Raw genomic sequence first — 18,809 nt, forward strand, 5'->3', positions numbered from 1 at the left:
TCAGCAGGTAAACAGCTGCAGTCATTACATTCTTTTTTTACAGCACTCATCTATGTCTCTGTATTAATCATGGCTGCCACAGGGCCCTAGCATACTTTAGCTATGTGAGCAATGTGAGGCCGCTCGTGTTGACAAGGTAACATGTTGCATGCTGCACAATATGCAACATGTACAAAACAAGAACATGGGGCCAGAGGTAAACACAATGGTCGATAGTTTTAAAGAGCACCTCTCAGAATTTCTTCCCAACAATCAGCGTGTTTCTGATTTTTCACAGCAACAAACAGTGTGTCTTAACAGTTGGCAACAGGTTGGTAAACTGTTGTTCACAGAAATGCCCCAGAAACATAATATGCCTGGCAGATTGGCTTTTTCTCCATTTCAGAGTCCAGAGCTGGTTATTGCAGCAAGCAGGTTAATATCCATATACGGTACAGAATGTTAAATTGGAACTATTATGTGCATTTCAGGCTAATTTATTTTTATTTCTGAGACCAGAAGGGATGGGATTGATCGAATTATTGTCACAAATTGCTTTATTTACTTCAGACCAACCCTCTCCGTAGGCTGTCAGATCAGCCTGTGGGCAAAACGAGTGGATTGAGACTCTTCCGCATTAAGCCCCGCCTCCCGCCACTGCACTACATCGGGAGCGTGCGCCGCAACTGCTTTCGTCGTCATTGTAACATCTCATCAACAGAAGGATTAAGCCAATATGAACTCAATAAAAAAAAAAAAAAAAAATACAATGTCAACACATTGCATACAGCCCTACATGTTGGAACCTGAATCAGACCCTGAAAACGAAGTGGAAAACAGCAACCCACAGCAATGAATGCAGCAGGATGTCTCTCTTTGGTAAACTCACCAGCCATCGTTGGAAATAACTTTATCCGACGTTTTCCACCCAACTGATGTATTTGTACATGCCCTTGTTAACCAGTAGAAGGTAACCAATCACCGAACCTTATCCCCCGGGACGTCACAAGGATTTCGAAGTAGAAAAAAACTCTCTAAAACGACGCGTTTTTCGTCGCCATGGAAACCAAATGGAGAGAGTGCTGGAACTCAAACTCAAACATGCGTTTAGGTGATAAAAAACTGTCGTTTACATGTCTGATGAGGATTCAACACTGTAACACTGTAGAAAGCTCAGAAAACTCCGAATACCATAATAGGACCCCTTTAAAGTTCATGTTTATGTACACAGTAAGCATTTCACAGCACTAAAGCTACAAATAAAAAGTTAAATCTGAGTCACTTTTGCCTGAATTGTGAATGTAGCTTTATATCCATAAAGACTGTATGCTGTGTGGGATGTCACATCTTATGCTCATGTAGGTCACTTCAGGAAGGCTGAATACCCACACTGGAGATTGTTTACATCCTAATTTTAATGTGACCATCAAACACGTACAAAAAAAAAAAAAAAAAAAAATCAAAATAAGCAAGACCTCCAGTGTAAATGTTGCCTTTACCATAAGCAGTTATAGTAAAGCACCAAATGGGAACAGAAGAAAACTGCTGTGGAAAGAAAAACATTTTCAGTCATTTAAATATGGCTTCCACTTTGATATTTGTCAGTTCTACTAAAATAATTTTCCTTTTCCTTTCTTTCCTTTAAAGGTTTTTTTTTTTTTTTAAAATGTTAAAATATTAATTGAAAAATAATGTGAAATCTGAAACAATTGATACTGATAGAACATCTTATAGGACAAATATAATTTTAAATGGATTAACAAGGAAACTACTGCTGGTGCTTTAAACACACAAAGAAATAAGCAGTCATCAGTACAAAAACAGCAAGTTAAAAAAAAAAAATGATAAAGCTATTAATATTAATTAGCAGAAACAAGTGCTTTCCTCAGGAGATAATTCAAAAATCCTCGCTGGAAAATTCCCAGAGAAGGTCGACTTTCTTTATCCGGTCTGCCAAGAAACCAGCAGGTGACCATCTGAAAAAGCCAAGAGGAAGATGCAAGAAAGCGAAGAAGTGGAATGTGATGCTGATGGGATGAGGGGTACAGAGGTGCCCTTGCAGTGATGGCACAGTGTCAGAAGCTCGAGTTCAAAGAGCCAACCAGCCAGCCGGCCCCTGGAGCAAGACTTCGAGCACAGGGTGGGAGTTGTGTGCCACTCAGAGGGAGTGCATGTAGAGTGCACGCACAAAAACAACAAATTCATCATCGTCTTGTTGTGTGTGTTGCCGTGCACATGCAGCAGAGAGAGGGCAGAGGGTGGGGGCTTAAATTAATCATAAGCTCAGGCTCTGGGTCTTGCACTTCAAAAGAGATGGTGCAAATCAAAGTGTGTCTCTGGGTCGTGTGTGTGTGTGTGTGGGTGGGTGTGTGCATGCTGCTGCGTTGCCTCAGAGGGAACAAGAAGAGGATCGGTGCCAGATTTTGTCACCCAGGGTATTTTTGGCGCGGCCACAATGGCATTCTGAAGCGCACATAAAAACGAAAAGTCCATCACAAAATCAGAGACGTTTCAATACGGACTATTGGTTAAAGCCCACGCGCTGATGCTGCACACACTTTTGTGCACGTGTAAGAATGCACAGTAGCTGCTAAGCTGGCTTTGCACTACACTTGACTGTCACACGTGTGCGCACACACACGCACACGCACACGCACACACACACACACACACACACACACCAGTCAAGTGAACTTGGCTTCATAAGAAAAGCCTTCCACCAGTCAATCTGTCAGCTTTGAGTATGTGTGTGTGTGTGTGTGTGTGTGTGTATGTATGTGTAACTGACATGGGGAACTGAAAGTACAGATGCCCCAAGTTCTGCTTCATAACTGGACACTGAAGGAGGAGATCAAGAGAGAGAGAAATGAAGCCAAATGAGAGGACGGGAATGCAAAGCTCCAAAAAAAAAAAAAAAAAAAAAAAAAAAAGACAAAGTGTTCCACATTCTCCCATAAATACCAAGTCCTAAAGAGATGCCAGACAAGCACTCTGAAACCCAGCTTCTGAAACTGTGATAAAAAGGGAGGGGGGGATAAGAAATAATGAAGTTGTGTGGGATCTACTATAAAGGAGACTTAAAAAAAATGTGGAAGAAGAAATACACCTTCCTCAAGGTTTTAGGCATCCGAGAAAGAAAAAAAAAAAAAAAAGGAGCAGTGTGTGAAAAAACTCACCATATTATATTTACTTCCATATGAATGAGGGAAGGCAAGTAGAAACCATGCTGATCAAATTCTATTCTATTCTACAGTCATTTGGCAGATGCTTTTATCTGAAGCGACTCACATGTGACACGTAACAAATGCAGTTGTTTAACTGATCTTTATCAGTTAGACAACCTCTAGAAAGACTCAACTTTTAGCAGTTTGTTGGTTTGCAGCATTCAGTTGTGTTCAGTTGTCAAGGATGAAAGACATCAGCAAAGATCTTAGCCGCTTAACTGATGCTTATCAGTCCGGGAAAGGTTGTAAAGTCATTTGCAACATATTTGGAGCCAAATATTTTTAGAGAAGTAAAAATTATGCACAAGTGGAAAATATTCGAGACAATCTTGCAAATGAGTTCACCTCAAGCTCCTACTGTCCACAGTGCAGAGGAACAAAGAAAACCAAGCGCTACATCTCCGACTCTCACAGCCCTCAGTTAGCATGTTAACATTTATGACAATACAATTCAATGGAATCAAACACACTAAAGAAGTGGTTTGTTTGGAAAGGTTGCAGGAGAAAGTGTCTTTTCTCTTAAAAAAATAAAAATAAAAAAATGGGCACATTCACATCAGCCTTTTTGATTTGAATCTTAGTCCGTTTGCTTGGAAAGACCACTTCGTTTGGAGAGCTGTGAATATGCCAAACAAATTCTGATACGGACCAAAGAAGTGGACTTGGTCCGCCTACAAGCACAGGTCTCAGTCCGTTTTAAGCGGACCAAATACAGGAAGCGGACTCCAAACAAAAAAAGTCACTTTTTGCATTTGGCGTAGCATTGCATTGTGGGTAAGTACATAGCGATCGTGCCAAGAGTCCTCTGCCCCGTCTGTTAATACTGCGTCCATTGTTGCAGTGCATTCCTGCAGTATACTAGCAGAAGACAAAATATAAAACCCAAAACAGCTGAAGTTTCATGCTCTATGTGCCCCATGAGTTTTCTTCTTCATGCAGGTCTCGTCTTCTCTTTTGCTAAATACTAGTGCAGTGCCACCTTTGGTGGGAATAGGAATATATTATTGTCAAGTTTTGGAACATTTGACCAAAGTGCAGCATGAATGCAATCTTGGTCTGAACGGATACACCCCCCCTACAACTGGTCCCCAATTGGACTGAGTCTAGCTGTCTATCCTGATGTGAAAGCACCTCATGGAAACATGGAAGCATATCTTAGCTGAGAGTCCTCTGACATGATGTTTGGGCAGGTGAGGCAGAAATATTTGGTAATAAACACATAGCAGCAATATGTGTAAAATCAAACCAAAAAAATCCCCAAAACAAATTAGATATTAGCACAAAAAACACCTCATACCAATTACATAGTGAGCTCATCTTTGCAGCTACAGAACCAGGGCATGTTGAAGTCATTGTAAAATTCTTCCATGTAATTTTAAGTCTTACACCTCAGTGATAAGTCCATCTGTCTAACAGCTGCCTGACATGGTTCCAACAAAAGGGTGATCCCAAATATTGCTGCAAACTTACAGCTGGATGGCTGGAAAACAGAAAAACAAGGTGCTGCAACGACCCAAAATCCAGACTCAAAGCAGTTTAAATGCTGTGGGACATGGAGATTTACAGTACAAGTTCATGCACAGTGCTCACAAACACCTGAAGTAACAACAACAAAAAGCAAGCGACTGATAACATCTTTACAGAAAATGACTAGCTTGAGTCATTGCTGCTAAATGTTCCACAAGCTTTCGAATCGTGGAGTATACTTAATTTCCCACTGACATCTGCAGTTTTTTCAACTTTCAGAATAAATAACATGGTGTAAATGGATGGTAAATGGACTGGTGCTTATGTAACGCTCTTCCAGTCATGTCAACCACTCAAAGCACTTTACACTACATGATGCATTCACCTATTCACACACACACACACACTCATACACACACACACACACACACACACACACACACACACACACACACACCCTGATAGGCACACTAGTGTCTTGCCCAAGGATATTTAGTCAGAGGAAGCCTGGAATCGATCTCCAAACCTGCCAGCTGAGCTACATCTGCCCTGCAGCATATAATACGTCATATATTGTTGCTCAACTTGTCTGAATTTGACATGTTAGGTAAATGGATATGAACTCCTGATGTGTAAAATCTTAGAATTCTAACATGGTGTACTCCATCTGTTACATACAGCAGCTGTACCTCCTCTTGTAGAATGTCTTACTTCCATTTACAGTAAAAACAAGATTCTATAGGATTAAGCCCAGAGGGAAATAAATGGGAAGAGACAATGAAAAATCTGAGTAAATGTGACAACGTGGTATGAGATAAAGACACAGTAAGTGGAAGTGGATGAGGTCCAACAGATGAAGGCAGACACGATGGAAAGAGAGCAGTGGACAGAAGAGGATCGGGACTATAAAAGTTAAAGTGCGAGAAAGAGATGAGGATGGAAGAAAAGGGGCTATGATACTCCAAGTTGCCTTTCAGGCCTGACATACACACTCAGTTTCTCTCTCACAGGAGAAGAGAGAAGGTCAGCAGTCACACTTCACAGCCTCCCTGCCATAGGCTACCAACATGTTATGATAATCACAAGAAAGCTCGGTCCTAATTGCAGCACAGAGCCCCTTCGCCACGCATCATCACATGGTAAATCTAGATACTTACTGAGAAAATGACTATACCGACAATCTTACAGGGTAAAAGACGTAAAAGGAAATTCATGGATGTTGCTGTGGTAATGTTGGCCATTACACAAGCAAATTATGTGTTGGTGAGAGGGCGGAATGATTGCCAAGACTAAGCCACAAGCTCTGCTTTCCCTCTTTGTGCTCAGCTTTTCATCAGGGTTTGATTCTGAGCAACCAAGCCGTCTACAAGGCCCAGTTTCACCATTATAAAGTGTGTAATGCACCCAACATCTTTTTCTTTTGGCTTCGCTTACGATCACAGTTCATTTATGAGTCATCAAAAACAAGCACTCCAGCACCTGTTCACTGTTCTCTGATGACAAAAAAAACAAAAAAAAAAACAAAAAAAAACAAACAAACCATAAATTCAATAAAATCATGGGTTTGAATCAGGATTGGTCTGGTTAAACTGTATAAAGGTCATCCCAGTGGCAGCGTACATTCTGGACAGGTCACCAGTCCATGGCAGGGCCTGTTCCTCGATAAATCAGCAATTTGAAATAACTAAGATCATGCCCCAAGGGAAGGAGATCAAGTATTGGCATCAGCAGTGCACTGCATCGGTGTTTAGTGGTGAAGAAAGAGCAGAACCGAAAGGCAAACTCTTGATTTACCAGTTGATCTACCTTCCTACCTTTGCCTGTAGTCACTGGCTGTGGGTGGTGACCAGAAGAACAAGGTTATGAATGCAAGTGGTTAAAATGGGTTTCCCATGCAGAGTGGTTGGGCTCATCCTTAAGGGAAAGGGTGATAAGCCCCAGTCACCTGTGAGGGGACTCGCTGCTCCTCCACATTCAGAGGAGCCATATAAGGTGGCCTCAGGCATCTGGGGAGGATGCCTCACTGAGGAGGTTTACCCAGGTAGGTTCCACCAGGAAGAGGCCCCAGGGAAGACCCAGGATATGCTGATGGGATATGTCTCACGGCAAGAAAGTGGCTGGGGAGAGGGAATTCTGGGTTTTTCAGCTTCCTTGCTCGTAGCGACCCAACTCCAAACAATCAGAGAACGGATGGATAAAATAAAAATATGGAATAAGTTTAATTAAAAGCAAATTAACGCTCCTCAAATGAACTAAAGTTAAATTAATCTGTCACTAGAAAAGCAAGATGGTGGTACATTTGCGCAGGATGACATGAACTTGACACTGGGTGGAGTGTTAGGGCCCACATCCCAGTAAAGACCAACCTTTATAGGAGCTGTTCTAAACCCACAAGAATTGTGAAGCAGTGATTTATTTTTGTACTTGAAAGTTTTTATTTTGAGTATCCTGAGTCACAGGAAAAAAAAAAATGAGGGAAGGAACGAGCTATATGCTCTCATATAAAGACTTCCAGCACTGGTACATTAAGTTTACAGCAAAGCGGCCATTCTTGTGATGAACCTGGCTACACCATCTTGCCTCATGTGCTTCTATTTCATGACACCTAGAAAGTTGTAACGTGCTGTGAGCATTAAGAGCAGCAAAATAGCTAAGCATGCTAATGTTACACAAGCTTAAAGATTGAAAAAAAAAAAAAAAAAAAAACTGTTTACCACTTTGTGTGTTGACATTTTAACTAGTTGGCAGCTAACTTTAAAGTTTCAGTTCTTTCCTTTCTTCCAGAGTTGTGGTCTGTACTTGAGCACACATCATCCAGACTAGCTCTGCTGATACAACTTAACCAAATTCATGTCTGATTAAAATCAATAACATTTGGCTTATTTGGTTTCCTTCTGCAATATTCATGTTTGATTTGGTTTTCAGGCTGTGACATGTCAACCAATGCTTGACTCAATGCTACACTGTGAGGGATCATACATTAGAAGCAGCACACTGTAAGACTCTCATGCTACATTTCAGACACAATCAGGAATTAGCCTCTGGATACCAAGTCTGAGGCAACAGCAGTCTTTGAACCTCTCACTGTACAGTGTAGGATATCATTTTCAGCATTGATCAAAGATAACCCCACAAATTTTTCCATACTGGTTGTCTTTTATCTGAGGCACCCATTAAAACAACAAGTGGGCTAAATAGAGCTGGTATTATTTGAACTGAATCAAACAGATGTAAATTCACTGTAGCTTGAAGCTAGCTTTGGATACTTTGCAGTTATGGATAGATTTACAGACAGAACTAACCTAAATGTACATGGAGAGTTTTACATGGTGGATCACATATCCTGCTGAAGATTATGATGAACTCTAGCTTCTGAAAATCCAGAGAATGTCAATGACAGTTTTTTGTAAACAGCACAGCTAGCTAGGTAGGCTATATCAGGATAGCTAGTTAGTTTAGGTAGCTAGTATGCTTCAGTATTTATTGTGTTCAAGTTTTTTTTTGTTTGTTTTTTTTTTTGGATACATCAGAATAATTTTGCCAGTATATCTTTAAACATAATCATGAATGCACAAAATATTTTTTATGTGTAACAATCTACCTCAACAGCTCAATACAGCAAAGTTCATCTTTTCATTTTTTCTTGCTTTCTACTTTTAAAGCACGTAGAAAATGAATGCATCTTAGTCTGATGGATTGAGCTCAATTTTTTTTCTTAGTACTCCTGCTTAAAAAGCCAGTCAGTTATCCAAAATCATTCCTGTATCATATGTGATGATCTTGTCGATGTTTGGACAGCCACAGGAGGATCAGTGGCGTACCACTTTAATATTCAACAGACTTGAATTTAACACCACTGAAATATTTTGTGGTCTTGAAAATGAGTCAGCAGCATTAAAACATGATAGGAAAGAAACAGCAGCTTCACAGAATAATAATAAAATTCACTTATTTAGAAGACATGGCAGCAATACATAAAATTGCAATATTTGAAGTTAATACTGAAATAAACATAAAAATAAAACTCGGTTAAGGAAAATGAGTTATGAAGCTGACTGCAAGGCAAAATGAAGAAAATATTAAAGTTTCAAACAAATGTTGATAAATCAGCTGAACAAGCATGAGGATGTTTTACAGCACAAAAATGAAAATAAAAAGTTTGTTTCAATACTTGTAGCTTTCTTCAAAGCACATTATACTTTGTGGTGATGCTTAAGCAATTTGTTAAGTTGTCAGATTTTTGTTTTTTAATTTATAATATGCAAAATATTTTTGAATATAAAGCATTGTGTTGCTTTGTGCATGAAAAGTTCATCAATAAAATTAGATTTTTTTAACCCATTTCATTTTTATTCAGACAAATTTCTGTTCATTTTGTACAATATTTATAAAATTATATTTTAACAAATCATTAGAAATGTTGAAACCAGATTTGCAACTGTATAAAAGTGAAGATTTCACAAAAAAAGATCTACCACTTTTCATTTGATACAGAACTTCACTATTTATTTTACATAAAATAATGTGTCAACACACATGAAAGGGTGAAATACAAGTAGTTTATTTCACTTTAATGGATAAACATGATAAAAGTATAATTTCACTACAAATAAGCATTTTAATTGATTAGATCTAGTTGGTTCCATAAAAAGTGGATCAGTTTCACCTATGAATGATTTATGTGCAAGAAGGGGGGGCTTTAAAAGTGATTAAAGATCATAAATCATCATTTGACAATCACTCACCACCAATTTAATAAATCACAGCTCTGCTGTAAACACAACTCACATCTACACAGTCACCGCACACGGAGGCACGGAGGTAGGCCACATCTTCAGATAGAGTGGCAGTAACTCGACCTCACTTCTACTCCAGCCTCATTCGCGGGTCCTCCTTACAACTGCAGATCTTAAGCAGGAATGAGCATCCAAGCGTGACCATGACTGTCAAACAGTGGCACTCGCGGCCAGTAATAGGACCATTATTGGTAAGAGCACAGAAACCGCAGAGTCAACAGCGGATGAGACTGAGCAACCAATCAAGATAAATAAGTGGTGGAAGAGGCAAATCAGCAACTGGAGCATCACAACACATCAGAGGTTTCCTTCTCCCCCTAACCCTCCACTCTTCTCTCTCTCTCTCTCACGCTCCCACCATCTTTCATTCCTTTTTTTCCTCTAGTGAGATGCCCTCCCTTCTTCTCCCATCAAATTCACCCATTTTTCTCTCTCTCCCTCCTTCCATGTCTCTCTCCCCCCCTCTTGGCCTTTGAAGATGCTTTGTTTTCAGAGTTGCCTCTAATCTTCAAATAGGGTGATCTAATAATGGCTGCTGGAGTGAGTGTGCAACCAAGACTTGATGCACCAAGCAATGTGTGTCTGCGTATATGCCTCCTGCACATGTCAAACTGCTCGTGTCTGAGTTTGAATGAGCATGGGTGTGTTTGAGCGTGATAGAAACATCCATGTTGATGCACCCCAACTCGTAGCCCTGGGTGTTGTTTGGATGTCATGCTGAGCCTTCCCAGTATCTGTCTGAGATGGGTGTGGGGGAGACAGCCATGTGCCGTGTGTGTGTGTGTGTGTGTGTGTGTGTGTGTGTGTGTGTATGTATGTTCATCCCTGTATGATGGCTGGTACAGTCAACACACGCAGACAGTTGAAAATAAGCCATCTCCGGAGGGAAACAGAGGCCAAAATAAGGCGGAAAATGCAGAACAAAGACATAACGGTAAATAGAAAGTTAATGCTTTAACAACCCGTTCGCTCCATAAACTAAACACACCAGACAAATCAAGATAAAAGCTGGGAAATTATGCATTTCAGAAAGAGAGATCTGCATAAAAAGGGGAAGATAAAGGCAAGACAGCCTCGTCTAATCCTTCAGGCTTAGAAATTATTTTGAGAGCAAGAAACTCTCCGTCGAAGATAGCCATCAAAACAGTACTTTGCTTCCTCCAACGTCCTCCGCGTGCGACATTTCCAAGCCTGTGCAATATTTGTGCGCAGGCCAGACTGACAAAAACAATCCTTTTACAAAGCCAGCTTTTCACCCTTCATGCATCCCATCTAATCCATTCATTAGGAGTGAAAAGGTTACCTTTAAGAAGGGGAAGACCTTGACAACCAACTAGAAAGAATGCAGATGCATCTACATCTAGTCCCCTGCAGCCCCTTTTACTTGGAAATATAAAGCAGTTGCAGCAGAAGCAGCAAAAGCCCATTTGGATAGTTAAAAAAAAAAATCTTGTAAGGTAAAGACCTAATTGAATTGCTTCTGGTGGAAAGAGGAGCTCAATACCCTTTTACAGGTTTGAGGGAAGAAGGGGGGGGGAGAGGGGAAGGGCATGAAGGGGAGTGAAAGTAAGAGGCAACTGGCGTGGTGGTGGTAGGGGGAGAAGTGGGGGTGGGTATGTGTGTGAGGGTGATGACGAGGGAGGAGACTAATCGAGATGGACAGATAAGAAGGGAGGGAGAGCGAAAACAAAGAGGAGATGACAAAGGGAGGTGGTAACGATGGAGATAGATGGAGGAGAAATAATAGCAGAGGCTGAAAACCGAGAAGAGCTCTGATTAACAGTTTTGATGCGCTTATCAGGCGCATCTTTCTCACCATCTTCCAAGTCGGGGGGGTTAGATGAGCTTACTGTTGTGCATAGCAACGCCACGCGAGCAACTGATCAGTCGCTAACGTGGCTGACTAACTGACAATTTCTCTCCAACAGTGGTGGCCTTGGCTCGCATGAAATCCTTCCACACATCGCAGGCTGCCCACACACCCTCTGGCATGCACTCCCACACACACACACACACACAAGTTTAGTCTCCAGTTAACAAACAATACATGACCTGTATGTACACAATGTCAGCGCTCACACACACACACACACACACACACACACACACACTCCCACACATACCACAGTGTTGCCTGTGGCATTAAGGGCATCCTGCCACATCTAATAAAGTCTGAGGATGGACTCAGTAGGCCATGGCATGGTGTCCACTTTGCTCTGCTTAGACAGCATCTGTCCTAAGCCTGATCTACAACACGTCTGTTGTGTGCCTCACAAAGCTATAACCTCTAATGACTCTCCTGCTTGATTCCCTCGAGTTGCACCAACTCATTCCGTACTTTACGTCTTCAGTGTGAGGCCGTATTCACTTCAGGTATCGGTGTTGCTTTCAGGTGGCATGAGGTGACAGCACCGTAATGGGAGAGAAAAAAAAAAAGAGGGGGGGGGTGTTCTGTAGAGACAAAGCATCAGCTGCTCTCACCAGGATTCTGTCCTCAGATTTGCCGCTTCTGGTTTCTTGCTTGATGGCACGCACAAACTTAATGGCCTGTTTATCCAGCACCTTCCGGATGCTCTCTGAGGAGGGAAAACAAGGAAAGGAAAAGAAAAAGCAAAACAAGGGAGAGTTAATTACAAAGTGTAAACACATCACATTTAGGACGCTGCCTTGAGATGCAACAGAAACGGCGAGAAGCTTCCAAGGGGGAAACCTTATTTTCAGATATGCAGCCTGGTGATGAATGAGAGGAAAAGGCTGAATAAATGAGAAGAAACAAAGAGGATTCTTCAGTGTTCACGCTAGATTCTAATATCTAGAAACGCCAAATCGTGACCAGGGCTGTTATTTATTGGCTAATTTGCCCGTAATGGCAGCTCCACACATAATATTACTACACATTACCATATATCAAGAAAGGATAATTAAATTAATGTGCATTTCCAACAATAGCAGTATGAATTCAGTCTTCAGAGTGAACTGTATATTGGATGTTGATACAGCAACACTGCACACAGGAGACTTGTGTACTACTCAAAATTATGTCAAACCTGCACGAGGTGAAAAGAAGGTGATTTAAAAAAAAAAAAAAAACTTGCTGCTTGGCAGCATGTATTTGGGTGTCTGAAATAACCAACGGAAAAACTCCCAAAACACTAAAAACAGAAAAATAAATCAAACTGGTGTGGAGCTCCCTTGGCCTGAAAATATCACTCAGTGAGGTCTTTACATTCAAAAGGTGTTCCTGTTTTCCAATCCTCACTCCGGGTAAAAGTATTGCTCTTCCACTTCATTACTGAATGCAACACTCACTTTTCTGCCATTTCAAAACTCCGATGCTTCTCATTTATGCCAAGTTTGCTTCTGCTTTGGAGCCACTGACCACATGACCTGATAAAATCTTCAAACCTTTACCGATTTTTGACGCAGCGTGCAGATTAATAAACACTGTTTCTGATTAGTGAAATTTTTATTCTGCTTGTAAAAATGCTAATTCAACTAATTTTCCTGGTTTATTTATTTACTTATAATTTTTTTGACATCCAGACCACATTTGACCATGTCATGCCCAAAAACTTGCAATACTTAAACTCTTAGAATCTGTACTGAATTATTCTGCACAGCACAAAGATTTAATTAAAGGAAAATCAGCCTTTTATTTGTGAAATCATATTTCTATTTGTGAAAATGCATATAAGCCTGAGAATGACAGTTTATAGATGGCAAAATAAAAAAATCCATATAACAACTCTATATTAATTTTCACAAATCAGACACTGTATGTTAATTTAGCATTTTAAGTATTGTTGTTTTTTCTTAGTAACAGGACGTGGTCCAACGGGGTCAATGACCCCCAAAAAATTCTATTACTACATCTAACAAATCAGGCACTAACCTTAGTGTCATTTCAAAACTAAACTTTGGTTTAAAACAGCAAAATAAAAGCAACTATTTTCAGCATTGGCTCCTAAAAACAAGCAAGACAAAGAAATGAACGTTGAAGCTCAGGGTTTATGGAGTCGATATGAGGCGGAGGAATTATATGACCCAATTTTGACAGCTGATTTAACCTGCCAGCCATCTGCATGCGACCACTGCCTTTCTCTCTGCAATGCCATGATTAGCATGAGTCAGTTCAGAATATGAATCATGATCACTTTGAGCCTATAAAATGGACTGGTATCAACTATCTGTAATCAAACTACAGAATAAAACTGCGAGCCAAGTGTTTCCCCCCCCCCCCCATCAGTTGGTGTGTGGTAGTCTGAGCTCAGTTTGCTGTGGGTGCTAGCATGAGCTCTCAGGCTATTACTTTGCATTCTCTTATGAAATAAAAAGTTTCATTTTTTGCAACCTTGAAGCTTTAAAACTAACTGCAATGAAAAGATCTGTGAATTTAAGAAAAGTTTGTAGTGAATTTCAGAACAGTATAGACATTTTAAACCCCTGTTAACTTGCTAAAAATTTGCAAAATGTCTCCTTTAAAAAAAAAAAAAAAAAAAAAAAAAACCTTCACCATAGGTCTACTATTATGCTTTGTTTTGGAGCTTCAAGGCCTTCTCATGCAGATCAAGCTTGCACCATGTAAAGATTTAATTGCCCAAGAAAAGGCTGACAATGACCTGTAATACAGTAAAATGTGGACATGAAACACTTGGAGAGCCAACTGATGTAAAGTGTTGGTATTTTCTGGCTTCTCAGCTTTGTGTGATGTTAAAGGGAATATGTTTGGGTGGAGTTGAGTTAATCAGGCAAGCTGCTGCAGCTTAGGAGGTCGAGTCGTCATCCCTCGTTGAAAGATGGTTGATTTGATCTCCAATTTCTCCAAGCTACATATGAAAGTTTCCCTGGTGTACAGCAGCATTTACTGAACCTGACACTACCTCCCATTGTGCCTCTTGTAAGTCGCTTTTCTATTATAGTGACTGTTAATAGTAGCATAAGCTGAACATCAGGGAATTAAGACTTGGATTTAGGACACCAGCAGGTGACACTTTTTGGAAACAATCCTATGAAGACAAATCAGGGAATCTGCCACTGTGGAGTGTTCTTGGAACTATTCCATGAAAAAGTCTCATTTAAATGTGGATGTCACTTAATAAATATGTGCATATTCCATTAAAACTGCCATGTCCTCTATGATTTGTCTCTGATCTGAAGCGAAGAAAGAGACGGATGGATTATTCTGTTAAGGATAAACAGTCACAAGCAGACAAGTCAGAACTGGACTATTTTTGGCTTCTTATAAATGAGACAAAGAAGCAGCTCAGTGGAACCAAACACACAAAACTGCAACCTTCAGGGACCTGCTCTCCACCATGCTGGGTGACCCTGCAAAAACTCACTGAACCAAAAGAGAGGCCTCTTCCATTTACATCCTCTCCACAGCAACCAACATAACGCAGCTCGCCATTCACAAACACAAAGTCAACCTATACGGCACACAGACTGCAAACAGGCTCATATGCCTGCAAGCTGTGTGATATTCGCAGCACATATTTCAAAACGGGCCCACCACACTAAATATGCCTCACAGAGCCCAGCAGATGGAGAAGCACCCAGTCATGCTGTGTCACGACACTATTGTGTCACAATTCTCTCACTGTTATTGCACTCTCCCCATCCGGCAACATCCATGAAGTTGGCAGTCGCACTTGACTGAGCAGCGGCAGATGCAGGCAGGATGAGGGGAGGATGGGGTGGGTGGGCTGGTGGATTGAAAGCAGGATCAGCTGAAGGCAAACACGGAGTTATTGACGTTAAGCTGGGTAAGACCCAATCACTTAAACCTTTTAACTTACTATGAAGCACCCCAAGCCCTGCTGATGTGACCTCAGCATCTGCTCCCAAAAGCAAAAAGAAGGGTAGAAGGAGGAGAAAGGGAATATGAAAGAGACCCCATATTTTCCCCCTACACTCTCACTGACTTTATGACACTTTAAAGGTGGAGTATGTAAGATTTTCAATATTTTCAAAATAAATTAAACTAAAAAAATAACTACAATCATAATTAGATAGTTTTTAAAAGCATGTAGGTTCCAGTGTGTCCATATTTGATGTTATTAAATTACAAGTTTAATTAATGACAAAGACCCCTCTTAAATGTTCGCCTACCAGTAAAAAAAAAAAAAGTGCTTTTTGTCATTTGTTATTAATGAAACTTGTTATTTAATAACGCATCAAATAAGGACAGACTGAAACCTACATGTTAAAAAAAAAAACTATCTAATTATGATTGTAATTATTTTATTAGTTCATTTATTTTGAAAATATTGAAAATCTTACATACTCCACCTTTAATATAAGCTCTATCTACCCCCCCCACCACCACCACCACCACCCCCCCCCCCCCCCTCCCTCTCCGCATCCTATCCTCAACTGGCAGCAAGGCTGGATTATCCAATGGGCAATATGGGCACAGGCTCAGGGACCCATGTCCACTTGGGGCCCACGTAGGGCAAACACCAGCAGTTTGGACATGAAACAAAATGTACAAAAAAGCCAGATAGTTACACCACAGTATTTAGTATATTGCTGTTGATATCATTGGCTGAGAGATGTTAGAAATGTCGTTTTACACTGTATCATTCACAAGGGGAAGGGGGCCCATGGAACACTCCGGGCCCAGGGGCCTGTGCACTTTTAATCCGGCCCTGACTGGCAGGTGTGTTAATGAGCCTAACACCGCCTGGTGCTTCTCAGTAGAGCAGACAGAAGGGGCTTGACAAGGTTGAGCTGGTAAACAGCGGGACTTAACTCGTCGCATCAGGATAATTAACAGTGAGAGACGCACGTTCCGTTGACATCTTACGGTCCAAAACACCGTGATGCGTTTGTGTGCACCGCGCCTGTGTTGCAGCTCAACCCCACGCTGCCTTTTCCGCACGCGAAGCGCTCCCGGGCACATCAAAACTCCCACGCACACACGCGCAGGGAGAAAAAGAAAAGGGGACGAAAACTCCTAATGAATGCGCGCGCGCGCGCACACACACACACACATGCATCGCGCAAACTGTTAAAAAATAACTCAACAGGACCCATGTGCGCTCGTGGTTTAGACGGCGGACCTCGGTGGTAAAAAAAAAAAAAAAAAAATCATAGAGTTGAACGTTCCGGCTCAGAGATCGATTGGATTACAAATCCTCACGAGCGTCAGGAGTGTTTTCATTTCAAGGGGTCTTTTTTGTGTGTGTGTGTGTGTGTGTTGGGGAGGCATTACCCGACTGAGCAGCTGTTTAAAGAACAGCTGAGTGGAGAAAAAAAATCTAAACATGCGCATCTTGCTGTCCCACCACTCATTTCACCCCACCTGAAAGGAATTGGCAAGAAAAACACTTAACCCCCACTTAAAAAAAAAAGAGAGAGAAAAAAGTCATGTAGAACTCACCTGTGATTTCCCTGCTGACGTTGACGAAACCTGCCGATGTGGTCTCCTTGGAGGCCATGGTGCGCTCCTCCCGCCCTTCCGACCGCTTCTTCTTCCTCTCCTCTCTTTTAAATGTCCCCCTCAGACCTGCGCTGTGTGTTCACTTCTTCACGGCGCTTCTTCTCTCCTCTAAACGCCCCGTGCCGGCAAGTTGACGCTCCGGACGTAGCAGCAGTCCGTATGGTGAGGCGTGAAGCGACGCCGCGGTGCGCACTGGCTAAATCCAACAAGCGCCTCCGACTTGAGCACTCAGGCAAAGAGGGGAAGAGAGGGAGGGAGGGAGAGAGGGAGAGGGATGGAGGGGTTGCTGGGAGCGTGGATGGGTTTGAGCTCGTGTTTAAACGGTCAGTTGATATGATAGAAGTACCAACACGTGAAGCAACGAGTCATGGTGGATGTTTAAGTTTCTGTTACAAACTTGAAAATTGTCTCGAGCCTTTTTTCGAGGGGGACACTGTCGCTTCAGTAGTTTTATATGTGCTCCTATCCAGTGGCGCATCTGGGAAAAATATAATAGGGTGGCCAAGAAGACAGAAGGGGGGGCGGCCACATTAATAATTGTCACTAACTGAGATTTCTCATACTCCAGACCTTGAGGGAGTTTCCCTGCTGCAACTCACCTGACTCAAATAAACAGGTCCTGTCCAAGTCTGCTAATTACGTCTGATGTGGATCAGTTGTGTTTCAGCAGGGAAACACCCAACACCTGCCGGACTGCTGCCCTCCAGTTTCTCCCACTCCTGATCAAGTAGGATCATTATTTAGTTTGGTTAGGACAGTGTTTCTTGATTCCGGTCCTCAAACCTCCCTGCCCTGCCTGTTTTAGACATGATCCTCCTCCAAAGCACCTGAGTCAGAATATTGAACATCAAGTTTTTTGCAGCCTGTTAAGGAGCCCTTTATTTCATTTAGGTGTGTCAAAGTAGGGTTGCCTATAAAACATGCAGGACAGGAGGGAGTTAGGACTGGATTTGAGAACAACTAGGTTAGGATTAGTGTGTGAAATATGGGAATTCTTGAACATCTGAAAGTCTTTTAATTAAGTCCTTGTCAGTAGCAAAAGCAAACCCCTGATTTCAAAGTTTTTGTTTTGTTTTGTTTTTTATTCAGATCATAGTTATATACAAACAATATGGCAACATTTTTTGTTTCTTTCAAAGCATTTTCAGGAGCAGAAAAGCATAGAACAATACAGAACAATACAGAATGTTAAATGTGCAGCCAGTCATATATCAGTCTGCAGAGCCTCAGAGAAAAGTACAGTTATAAAATAGGTCAGCTAACTGTACCCTCTGCTTAAGCATGATGATGAAATCTATTATAACAGAATGGCAGATGAACTAAGGAAAGGAGCAAAGGGTGAGACATGGAAGAAAATAAAACAACAACAAAGCAATGACAACGATCTGGCAGAGAACAAAAGAAACTGAGGAGTATACGTGCACTGAGGCTGTGTCCACACGTAGCAGGTTTCTCACAAAAGACAAATATTTTTTCTCCGATTAGGTCTGTCATCCACACAATCAAGCTGATTCATGCAATCAAAAGAGATTCTTTTACAAAGCTCAGATCAAAGTGAAGATTTGTGAATACTCCATTTGCTGGTCTGCATGTGGACATATATAACCGGAGCTTTACGTTTTGAGACGTCACCGTCTTTGACAGAAAATACCACAATGTCACATGTGGGATCTTTGTTTCCAACAGCATAGACACCCTCCGAACTGTGATGGTGTTATCTGTTGTAGGTACTTTGTTTTTGTTTGTTTTTACAAGCTCAAATACCATTTCACATAAACGGCTAACAGCGAAAGACAACATGAAGGACGATTCTGTTCCACCACCAACGTATATTACGTTAGGCATATTTTGTGGACGTGACGTTGTGATATTAAAGATTATTCTGATTGTATAGGATTA

The 18,809-nt window shown here is 41.3% G+C and overlaps 1 protein-coding gene across 1 annotated transcript in view; it reads right to left on the minus strand.

Annotated features, from left to right (window-relative positions):
* The window catches only part of carmil3 (capping protein regulator and myosin 1 linker 3), a gene marked incomplete at its 3' end in the record, with an annotated part of 98,157 nt that extends 81,234 nt beyond the window's left edge, over positions 1-16,923 (minus strand). Inside the window, exons 1-2 of the mRNA XM_079243146.1 lie at positions 16,851-16,923; positions 11,948-12,042 (exon numbers count right to left, since the gene is read on the minus strand). Of these exons, the coding sequence (XP_079099272.1) occupies positions 11,948-12,042; positions 16,851-16,908 (153 nt within the window). The 5' untranslated portion in view covers positions 16,909-16,923. The remainder of the gene's footprint in view (positions 1-11,947; positions 12,043-16,850) is intronic.
* Between the last annotated feature and the right edge of the window lie 1,886 nt (positions 16,924-18,809).

The sequence above is a fragment of the Telmatherina bonti genome (genome assembly GCF_933228915.1).
Source record: "Telmatherina bonti genome assembly, chromosome: 7".
Lineage (NCBI taxonomy): Eukaryota > Metazoa > Chordata > Actinopteri > Atheriniformes > Telmatherinidae > Telmatherina > Telmatherina bonti.